The 12,365-nt window shown below is 35.4% G+C and overlaps 1 protein-coding gene across 4 annotated transcripts in view; it reads right to left on the reverse strand.

The window, feature by feature from the left end:
* LOC143036384 (uncharacterized) overlaps positions 1-12,365 on the reverse strand; it is a 48,351-nt gene that overhangs the window by 12,456 nt on the left and 23,530 nt on the right. For 3 of the 4 annotated variants that reach the window (XM_076203663.1, XM_076203661.1, XM_076203664.1), the window contains 4 exons: positions 10,937-11,143; positions 8,318-8,609; positions 1,401-1,639; positions 66-281 (listed from right to left, as the gene is read on the reverse strand). In XM_076203663.1, coding sequence (XP_076059778.1) covers positions 66-281; positions 1,401-1,639; positions 8,318-8,609; positions 10,937-11,143 — 954 coding nt within the window. The remainder of the gene's footprint in view (positions 1-65; positions 282-1,400; positions 1,640-8,317; positions 8,610-10,936; positions 11,144-12,365) is intronic. The other variant, XM_076203662.1, reaches the window with a different exon arrangement.

The following is a 12,365-nucleotide window of genomic DNA, read 5'->3' on the forward strand; positions in this document are numbered from 1 at the left end:
AATGCAGAAAGTTGAGTGTGAGTTATCTTAATCAATCTTATCCTCTATGAGTTAGATACAGCTACCTTGCCCAATGCTGTGAAGAAATCAGTCCAGAAGAGCATCCCTACAGTGGCTAGGGCAGCTAAGCAGAACCAAACCAGGTGCATGCCCCATTTGATGGCGGTTAGGGATGTTGGGGCTGTGCTGGATAAGCGACTGCCTATCAATGACTCTGCATCATTAGACGTTAGGCCTCCTGAAACGGTGCTGACTGCTGTAACGCTACGACTGCCTGGCTGCTTGGGAAGGAAGGAAATGGAGAAAATTGAATACATGATTTGACTTAACATTGCAAACTCGCTTCATCAAGCGGCTATGATGATGCTCTTTACATAGGACTTTATGGCCTGGAATTTAACAAACCATGCCCTTGATCCAACTCACTAGAGGCAGGGTTTAAACTGCTGTTACCTTGACCTCTGCTGCAAGTAGTGATGCTCTAACTCATCTGGCTAGCAAGTAACAACACTTGTAAGACATTTTGGAAGATTTTGCCAGTTACAAAGGAGCTGTGAGTTTTCTTCAAGAGAGACCCGAGACAAAGCATTGAATGAATCTCTCTTGATCAACTTTGACCGTACTTCTATCTTTTCACAAAAGACAACTAACAGCCAGTGACCCCCCACCCAACCCTCCTACTTCTACAAGCAGATGATATGGAAACAAATAATCAATACATTGCTCAAAATCTCTCTTGGAGACGACCCACAGTGCCAAGGTAATTGGAAACAGTCACCAGATTGCTTCACAAGTCATTCCAGGAAGAAATATTGTGTCATCTGCATATGGTTTGGGTGGGACAGTGTAAAATGAGGTGTATCTTCTGTGTTATGGTTGTATTTGAGGCAGTCAGTTTCTATGACACTGCTTCTGACCCAGGGCAGTGGACAAGGTGCAGGGATGACCCGTCATCCAGGAGGTGCTAAGATAAGAGGGAGGGTGGAGGGGTGTGGAGTGTATTCAGGGATGGAATGGGTGGGAATGATTTTATGCTTTTTCCTTTTTGGTTACCTCCCTTGTAAGGGGGAAAAAGCCTTGGTATATGTATGTAAGCAGTTTCTATGAACATGCCTATTCTGTCATGATGGTGTGGTTCTTGCTTCTCTTGTGATGTTTTTTTTTCTGTGAGGTTAATTGTCTGGAGGAATGGAGACAGTTCCACACTAATACAATGCAAACAACAGTTTCATGTTTCTTTCCAAAAATATATAAGATGACATAAAGATCATTGTCAGCCACTGTGGGACTGCAGTCTAACTCAAGGCAACAATCAAGAACAATACAGAGCTTTGATCATTATCTGGCTAACTAGATTCTAATTATTGCACAACAATACACAGCATTGATGAGAGCATTACCTTCTTTAATATTACTTCTTTTTCAAGTAGTAGTAATGACAGTGTGTATAAGAAGATGGCAACAGTATAGACAATAGTCCAGAGTGCATGCGCTTCAAAACTCCAGTTACCACCATCATCTGCGGGTGACATACGCTTGTTTCCATGGCACATGTAGATATCATTGAGTTGAAAGTCCATGGCTAGCAAAAGGCCTCCAAGAACACCACAGAGGCATAGCATTTTGCGAGGTGAGAGCTCTGGAAGTAGAAATGAAATATATAGAAATGGGGGAAAAAAATGTACATACATATACCAAGGCTTTTTCCCCCTTACAAACGAGGTATATGTATGAATGGAAAAAAAATGTAAGTAGATATAATGAATAAATGTAATAAATAATAAAAAATAAAAATGAAATAAATTTGATAAATCAATGAGGATATAATGAATAAATAGATAATAAAATTATAAATAAATTAAATAAATTGATGAAAAAAATAAATAAATAAAAAGAGAAATGGATGACTTTGTGTACTGTTACTAGGTAATATTACATATTCACTAAGTAGATTGGTGTGGATGAACCAAATCATTATATTCTAGAATTTAAGCGATTCTTGGAAAGCTACAGTACTGAAAGGAACAACAGCTTGGAAATAACAAATATAGATTAGACTATATGTACAAATAAAAGTAATTGCGTTTCTTCACTTATTTGCCTATGTAGCCACTAATTCTGTTATAACTCCTTTTGTTCTTCATACATATAATGTTTTTTTCTTTTGATTACTTGTATTACTTGTTATCTTTTACTCTGAGTAATAATAAACACAGAAAATGTGATCAAATCATTTCACAGAATCTGGGGGTAACTCATGTACAACTACAAAAAAAAAATATATATAATCAAGATACTGATGCCAGCATCCTGGTGTACCCCCTTGCACTTCATGATGCCTTTGTAAGCGTTATTGTACCAAAGTGGTTAAGGAAGAAATACTGTGTTGTCTGGGTATGGCTAGGATGGAAGTGAAGTGATGATCTGAATTAGTTTGTTTCTGTGACCAGCCTTATTCTGTATTGGTATTCACTGTTGGATATGGTGACAACTGAAAGTGCATTTAGCTAGTTGTATTTTACGGGAAGGGGAGCTATGCTCATGGTGTCCCGTCTTCATATCTCGTTTTATCTAGACTGTTTTTAAATTCGTGTATTGTTTTTGCACACACCACTTTCTCATCTAACTTGTTCCAAACATCTATTACCCTGTGGGGAAAGCTGTTCTTTTTTAGGTCTCTTCTATAACTGTCTTTCTTGATTTTCTTTCTATGTCCTCTTGTATCTCTACTATCCCATTTTATTAGATCCTCTCTATCAATAGTTTCTATGCCTTTCATGATTCTATAAATAGTTATCAAGTCTCCTCTCTCTCTTCTTTGCTCTAATGTCTGTAGCTCAAGTTTTGCTAGTCTCTCTTCATATGATAGTTCTGAGAGTGTTGGTGCCAATTTCGTAATTGCTCTTTGTATTCTTTCAAGTTTTGTTATACATTATTTTTTGTACTTGGTGGCCACATCGTTGCTGCATACTCCAATCTTGGTCTTATCAAGGGGACTAGTATTTTCTTCACCATTTCTTTGTCCAGGTATGTAAATGCCATTTTGATTGTTCCTACTAAATTATAAGTTTCTCCAATTTTTTTTTTATATGTTTCTCAGGGGACATATTATTCATAATAATGACTCCCAGGTCCTTCTCATTTTCTATTTTTTTAACTTCTTCTCCCAATTTATATGATCTCACTATTCATTTTTTGCTTTTTCCAAATTCTATTATACTGCACTTCTTAATATTGAATTCCATCTCTTACTTCCTACTCCATTCCCATACTTTATTGAGATCACTGTAGCGACTCACTATCTTCTACAATGTTCACTTTTTCAACAGTTTTGCATTGTCCACAAAGAAGCTCATATAACTTTCAATTCCTTCATCCATATAATTAATATATATAGCAAACATTATTGGGGTCAGAACTGTTCCTTGTGGAACTCCACTAATCACTTCATCCCAATTAGAGTGTTTGTCTCTTATCACCACTCTCATTTTTCTTACATGCAAGAAGTCTTCCATCCACTTCAGCAGTTTGCCCTGTATTCCTCCAGCAGTTTCTAATTTCTTTGGCAATTTTTTATGTGGCACCTTATCAAAAGCTTTTTTCAGGTCTAGAAATGCACAACCAGACCATCCATCTCTTTCTTGTATTACATCTATTAGCCTTGAATACAAACACATTAAGTTTGTGACACATGATCGTCCTTGTCTAAATCCAAATTGCTTTGGATTTAGTACATTGTTTTTTTTCCAGATGCCTTACCCATCTAGTTTTGATGATTCTTTTACAAATTTTAGCTATCGTACTTGTAAGAGAGACCGGTCTATAGCTAGTGGGGTCTTCCTTGTTTCCCTCTTTATATATTGGTACTATATTTGCTCTTTTCCAATCTTCTGGAAGTTTTCCTTCTTTCAATGAACTGCTTATTAGACTATGTATTTTGTCAGTTAGTTCATTTCTACATTCTCTCAAAATCCAGTTTGCCATTTCATCTGGTCCATGCAATTTTCTGACATCAAGATTACTCAAGAAATTCATTATTTCATTCCTTGTCACTTCTATCTCTTTCATAGGGGGGGACTTTCTCCTCCCACTCGATATCTCTGGGTTGTATGTTCTCCCTTGTAAACACCGATTTAAAATGCTTGTTCATAATTTCTGCCATTTCTATTTCCTCTGTGTATTCAACTCCTCCTTGTCATAGTTTCTCTAAATCTTGTTTGTTTTTCACTTTGTTGTTTACAAATCTATAAAATAGTTTTGGTTGATCTTTACATTTTTCTATGACATCTTTTTCATACTTTCTCTTTTCTGCTCTGCACACTTGTACATATTCATTTCTATAATTAGTATATATTTTTCATTTTTTAGGTCTTTTGTCTTTTTTCCATTTTATCCAAGCTTTGTCACTTTTGTCTTTTAACTTCATACATCTTTTGTTGTACCAAAACTTTACATATCCTTTTTCTTGTTTTTGTCTTGGAACATACTTTTCCACTCCTTCTTTATAAATTTTTGTCAAAATATTCCAGTTCTCTTCTACTGTTTCCTCCTTGTGTATCCTTTCCCAGTCTGCTTTTTGAAAGAATTCTCTTATTTTATTAAAGTTTGTTTTTCCATACATCCATCTTCCTTTTCTATATTGTTCATTTATTTCATGTATTTTTCCTCATTTAGTACCAGTTCAACCAATATGTGGTCACTTTTACTTATTGGTGTCTTATATTCAATCTTGTCCACTATTTCAGGTTCTGATGTGATTATTAGGTCCAGCCTCGATGGTTCTTCCTCATTTCTATACCTAGTATTCTCTTGTATCCATTGCATCATTGTATATTCTATAATCATATCAAGTAGTACATTTCCTCATAGGTCGTCTCTGCCCTTCACTGTCTTCTCTTCCCAGCAGATTTCTTTACAATTAAAGTCACCCATTATAACTATTCTTCCTCCATCTTCCATTTTATTATTTATTGTTATCCTTGTGTCTTCTAACATATTTTTGTGTTCTCTCTCTTCCCACGAGGCTGTTTTAGGAGGCACATAATTTACCTGCTCTTCCCATCCCTGTCCTCCACTTCCATCATAATCATCTCTACTTTATTCTTTCCATATGTGACATTCCTCACATTTATATCCTTCTTAGTCAGGAACATAACTCCACCCCCTTGTTTTACCTCTCTGTTTCTAATCCAATAATCATATGGACCATGTCCTACACTGTTGGGTGGTAGTGAACCTTTCAATTTTGTCCAATTCCCATTATGTCTGGCTGTTTTTCCTTCAGGTAGCCATTCAGTTCATTCAAGCCTGTTATTAAGCCATCTATATTTGTGTAAGACAATTTTAATTTTCTGCTACTTCCATTGTGCTTTCTGTTTCCCTTCTGTTTTTCTCTGCTATGAACCATTTTCTCACTTTCATATTCACTACTCTCCAATAGAATTTCTCTTTTTCTGACTCTTTTCTTTTCTCGTTTTTTTCCTTAGCTTCAAGTCTTTTTGTTTTCTCATCCACTCTTTTCTCTTTATTCATTTATCTTTTTATCCATATCTGTTTATATTGCTCACTGTCTGCTAGTTTCCCTGTTTTTGCTAAGATATTCTCTGCTGTTGTTTGTGACCTGAATTTAACCTTAATTGGCCTGGACTTATCTATATTGTATTTCCCTAGCCAAATATTTCTTCTATTTCTTTCCCTGTTTCTGGTTCATCTTCTTGAACTACTTGTAATATTTTATTAAGTTTTTCCTTTTCCTCCTTTATTCTTGTAGTCCTATTTAGATTATACTTCTCTTCCATCCCTAATATAATTATACATGTCTTTTTATCCACTAAGTCTCTTACTATATTCTCCTTCTCCCTCATCACTTTAATAACTGTGTCCTTAGTTTGTTCTTTCATCCGCTGTTCCATTATACCTCTAAATTCCATTTTATTGTTGTCTTGTACTTTTTTCCAACCACTTACCTCTTTTGCTATGGACTCTTTATTCTCTTTATTACTCCTCTTCAGTTCCTCATTCTCATCCTTTACTTCTCTTAACTGTCTTTTTAATTCTACTATTTCTTTAGTTAGGTTTTGATTTTCCTTCTTTAGTTCTTCCAGCTTATCAACTCTTTGAGTAATTAACTTTATTTGGGGAAATTTAGCTTCCCAATTTTCATTCATTTCTTTTAGTTTCTCCTCTAGATTTACTAGTCGGGGGAGGTTGTCATTTCCTCCCTCATTAAATCCATGGATATAGTTATCTTCACCTTCCATTGCACTGCTCTTATCTATATTTCTAATTTTTACATTTTTACTAATCCCATTGACTTTACCACTATCGTCAGGCCGTCTCTTGTTTACATACCATCTGAGTTCCTGGGCCCTATCTTCACCTTCCTCATTTCCTTCCATTTTCCTCAGTAATCCTTCCCCTTCTACTTTTTCTTTACCTTCCCACTACACCACTAGCTTTCTTCTCCCCTATTAATACAAGACAGGTACTTCCTTGTCGTTGTGATCCTTGAAATTTGAAGAAATCCCTGGAGTTGAGACTTCACTGCCACTCCAACTGACGTGTGTGTGTGTGTATGAGAGAGAGATAGAGAGAGAGAGAGAGAAGAGAGAGAGAGAGAGAAGAGAGAGATTGGGGAAGGGAGAGAGAGGGGGGAAATGGAGAGAGAGAGAAAGGGAGAGAAAGAGAAAAGGAGAGAAAGAGAAAGGGAGAGAAAGAGAATGGGATAGAAAGAGAAAGGGAGATAGGGATAGAGAGAGAGAGAGAGAGAAACTTTGACTGCTGTCTATGTTGTACAGGTGTGGGACTGTTTCTATGTCATTGAATGAAAGTGATAGGAGAAGGGGAGCAGTTGCTAGTTGTCAGCTCTCCTTGTGTGACGAGGCATTAGACATACTATTGGAGGTAATGGTGAGAGAGATCTTGGGCCCAGTCTAGAGACCAAGTGTCAGCCCCTACGGACTGCACCACCTGATAGAGTTGAGGGTGTTGGCAAGTTTTGAAAATGGACAGCTTCACTGTTCATCTTGCAAGACCACTGCATACAGGTACCCACTGCTGGTCTTATAAGCTGCTTCATCTTCAATGAACATGCCTCTACATTATGTTGTAATTTTCACATTCATTAACGGATTAAAATATCTAGCTACTTTTTTAAACAGTACTACCTAAAATTAAATTGTAATAAGCACTCCCTTATAAAGGGGATGAAGCCTATGGGTATATATACAGACTAATAGATTTAAAAGGTTATAAACACAACCATAATTACATTCTGCCACATAAGATGCTACAGTAAGTTTTGGTTGTTTCCATATAAGTTTCTCTATAAGCTTGTTATACAGGAATGAAGAGCAATAACAACTACCATTATCATTAAGAGGCTACAACAATATGAGTCACACAACCTCCTGTAATGACATGACAGTGATGCGATGTGCGTTTGCCAAGTCACACCAAGTCAACCAGTGCAGCATTCAACATAAGGATGATGTTAAAATTATGGTTTGTCAGTGATGATGAATATTAACATACATTTAAATGGGAGGAATACATTTCACAAAATAATTTTCAGGAAGTTTCAATAAAGTAAACAGAGGCACACAATTACATATGAACAAAGTTCATGTACTCCAAGGCCACTCCAATGCAGAGAAGAAAATTATGTTCTGTTCTTGTGATGAGAACTTAAATATGATCATCAGTGACAAACAGTTATGATTTTGCTTTCTGAAACATAAAAAGATGATTTTCTTTTGTACATTTGGTAAGAGGTAATGACGCTGATATGGATGTTTATCTCCATGCAATTCCTTGGACTCCGGTAAGTTATATTTTCAGAGATGGTGCTTAACAACCTTCAAACTGCCTGTATTTCAGTCATCACACACTTCAGTAACTTGTATACATGTCCACCAAGTCCAATTTTTTTTTGTAATTTCTAGTACCTTGTAATTGCTGCTGGAATCTGCACTTTGAAAGGCAGGCTATGCAAGTTTCACTGTTTATCTGCAGTGATCAAGGTCTCAGGGAATGGAAAACTTGGGCAATCTCTTACAAAGACCTAATAATTCAGACATATGAAAGGTATGTGTAACCAGACTTAAAAGCTATTAATGTTTTCTTAAAAGCAATGCATGATGATGGCAAATGCATTAGTGCTCAACATGATCAAGAACATGCTGTTAACATGCAACCATCTTATAAAGAAATTTAACACCCTTCACAATACAATTTTTTTTTTTTAGCAAAATGAAGGTTAATAAATGACTATCAAACATGAGGCTTGCAACATAACTTCTCTAAAACTAGTACTCACCCTTTCCTTTGTAAAAGAAGTATATAATGATCATGTACATTACAACAAGACCCATAAGTGGTTCTTGTGCATGACACAACACTCGTTTTCGGTCCAGGGAGTAAATGATCATAACACCAGATAGACCATAAAACATCCCTGTCTTCAGGACCTGGCATGGAGACACTGGACCAAGACGGAGAAACTGGCAGAAGTAACTATATCGAATTTGTACATAGATAGTGATGGGTAATGCAGTGAAGACTGATACAAATATCAGGGCAGAATATGCATCACCACTTTTGTTAACTGCCTGCAGAAGAAAAGATAAAGAGAAGAGGAATTACTAAACAACATGTTATAAGCCTTTTCGGCTGGGAGTTATTTCTTATTTTTAACCTTCACATTGTTATTCAGTATAATTTCTCTCTCTAGTACTTATGTACATCATCCCTGTGGTTCCATAGTATAATATTCTTATTTGTTCTACTTTACTCTAAACCAATCTCTAAAACCCAAAACAAATTCAAAGGTTACATTCACTCCAATGAAATGTCCCTTAATAATGTATGTTTTTTTTTTTTATTAACAGCATGGGGTGGACTGCCAGTGAGCACTTCCTCTATTTGTGATATGTCTTTTATTACATATATGCACTAACACATCATAATACTTTTCACTGGTGTCTAAATCCTACAAGTTAATGTTACATTTACACTATTGGTTATTTTCCTATAGTGAAGATGAGGTATTTAGAACATATTCTAAATGGTTGTTTCACTCTCTACATATCCTAGTACAATATTTTTCTATCTTCCTACCAAAAGACTTCTCCCCCACATCAGTCAATGAAACTCAAAGCAACAATTATCTTTACTGTAAGTTCACATTTGACCTAAAATATGTCTAAATTTGATTTAAAAGTCAGAGCTAAACTCCACAGTACCCTGTTTTTTGCTAGAAACTATTGAGAATGGTGAAAACATAAATTTTTCATTACGTACAAGAATACAAACCAATCAAAAAAGTTGTCAAGATTTTCATACAATGGACAATGTACAGAGGAACCCTGAAACTATGGACACCGAAGCAATGAATTTCAGTAACAATGGACAAATTCTGGAGAATAAAGATTTTGACTGAAATATGAAAATTCCATTGGAAATGTAGCAACACTGGACACTTTCACTGCTCAAGTTTAAACCAGAAGGTGTAAAAGCTCTCTCGTTGCTAGATAATGCACCAGCACATCCTTGTTAGGTAATACCTGTTTTCAGTGAAGGAAAAATTCGTGTCATGTTCCTGCTGCCAAATACCAGGTCTCTGATTCAACCTATGGATCAGGGAATCATTGCAGCATGCAAGAGATGTTACCAATGATGGTACAATGAAGAAATGAAGGCGATTATTGATAATGAGAAAGCTTTCCTGCATGATGACCGTGGTATTTATACCCTTGAGAACATTAAAAAGTACAACCTGAAATCAGCCATATTTAACCTAGCCTACTCTTGGAAGGATGTCAAGATAACACTTAGCAATTGCTGGGAAAAAAAATTACTTTGTGATCAAGAAGAATTCGATTATGAGGGGTTTGATACCTCTGCTTGTGATGGATGTGTATATTTTCCCCATCAATTGTATTATCAATCATTAATTGTATTATCAACCATTAATTGTATTATCAATCATTAATTGTATTATCAATTATTGATTGTATTGTTAATTATTACAATGTAAGTACCAACGCTGGAAGCAGCTGAAACTGGATTTGTTTTTCAAACCTACCATCACCACTGTTGTAGCAACACTAACAATGGTTACTACCTCACCTATCCCTTCATCAATTACAGCTTCAACCTCATCTAGGCCTTCATAAATTATGGCTACAACCTCACCTAGCCCTTCATCAATTATAGCTACAACCTCATCTAGCCCTTCATCAATTATGACTACAACCTCACCTAGCCCTTCATCAATTACAGCTACAACCTCACCTAGCCCTTCACCACCCAAGCCTGACACTTCTGGTGCTTTATTGGAGCTGTACAGCACAGTATTAGTACAGTATTAGTAATGATTGTATTAGTATCTAGTACTAACCTCTTATATATGCAGTTTGGGCTATATTATTGAATGTTCTTTTAAATAATAACAATATTATATCAATATTGTACTAGGATTTAGGGCATGGTTGTATGATTATGTGTTTATTCATATATGTTACACTCAACAAATAGAACATACAGACAAACAGCTTTAACAAGCCAATAAACCCCCTTTTAGTCCATAGTTTCTGGGTTCTTTTGTATAGTAGAAGCTTGGTTCTTGACCAAAATCCATTCCGGAATACTGTTCCAGAAATGATTTGGTTAAGGATTGAAAATGTTTACCAATATGCTGGATACAGTTTTATCAGGGTAATATTTTCCAACAAAACTTTGAATTCCACTCCTTGGTTGTGAAGTGATATTTTGGTTGACTAGTGAAACAAAAAATTCTCAAAATTTTTGGTTGATTTGTTTAACTTGTGAGACATTTGAGAACCTACTGTATATAGTTTCCATACTTGTGTAGGGTGTATTGTGTATTAATGACTGCAGCTAAATGTCTTAACATGCCAATTTTATTTGACCATACCTGTAAGTAGACAGGCAAGGTAACAACCATGGCAGTTGTCACCATTACAAGTCCGACACACTGCATGACAGTCTGTGTCTTTGTTAAGTTGTCATGTAATAGTGTTGGTGCTTGAGAATGTCTCTGCTCCTCTTCCTCTTCAATGCCCTCTAACTCTTCTGGACGAATCAGTGTTTGAAGATCTTCTGACGTTTCATTCTCCTCCATCTGTAATGCACATTAAATACTGAAATTTCTTTCTGTTAACCACAGTCTTCTGTATGACATAATGAATATGTATGAGTATATATATATATTAGCAAATACATACACCAGAACATCTCTTACACATTTCTTTAAAAAAACTGGTTACCACTTAAATACGAATTAAAAGTTTACTTTAAAATAATAATTGTACTTATGACCTAGTAATCCTTTCCTGAATATGTTATAGATGATCCACCCTCATATAATATCTCTTGTAATGAGATGGAAGAGTAGGACTGAAAGCTCTTGCATGGAAATGTGTGACTATCTCCTTCATGCAGTGTCCTATGGGGAGGATCTTGGTTTTTGTGAATAAATGTACTACTGGGATGGTTCCAGTGCATCCTTATCATTATTCACAATCATCTGTTTTTTATAGTTTATAGAGCATCTTTGTTTGTTTTCTTGATTGTTGGGAACCAGAACTATTTGCAGACTATAATTAGTTTCTATCTGCTGACTGAAACCTGTGTTCACTACTGATCTTAATATGTTTATTCTATTGTTATTTTTCACACTCAGGTTCTTGATGTGTGGCTACAGGACATGTATCAAAAAGATATCCAGGATTTAGGGAATTTTTCCAACTGGAAATTTTTTATTGTGCCATGAAAATAGTGAATCATAAAACTGAAAATTCCATTGTAGAGTTTTAATAGTTTTGCTGTAAAAACTCAAAACATTTCCTTAACTTATATATCTTTTTCAAGGTGGTTCTTGTTTTGTATAGCTATTCAGCAACAGGTCTTGTTATTTCTAGAATTGACATAAACTGAATGTGATTTAATTTCAAGCTTAAAAATCTATGACTTCATGTTCTATTGATGCAAGAAAATAAAAATCACAATAATTACTTTCTCAAAAACTACCAAGTAAGCTCTTCCTAAAGCATCTAAACAACTGCAACAACATGGCATTGCTCAAACACTTGAATGATTTTGAATGTTTACTATTAACAATGAATGGATGAAAAACTACTTTAGCAAAACCAAAATGTAACCACTATTAACAGTAAGACAGCAAACTAAAAAACACAATCAAATTATATGAGGCACCTGCCACACCTGTTACTAAAGATAATTTTTTTTAACATTGTTCAATGTGATAACTTTGAATTAATTATTTTCTTGAATTTATTTCCCTTATACCTCAGAACCATCTTAGACTTTTTGAAATCTTGCAA

This window comes from Oratosquilla oratoria, chromosome 20, assembly GCF_046742065.1.
Source record: "Oratosquilla oratoria isolate Oo_2021 chromosome 20, ASM4674206v1, whole genome shotgun sequence".
In the NCBI taxonomy this organism is placed as follows: domain Eukaryota; kingdom Metazoa; phylum Arthropoda; class Malacostraca; order Stomatopoda; family Squillidae; genus Oratosquilla; species Oratosquilla oratoria.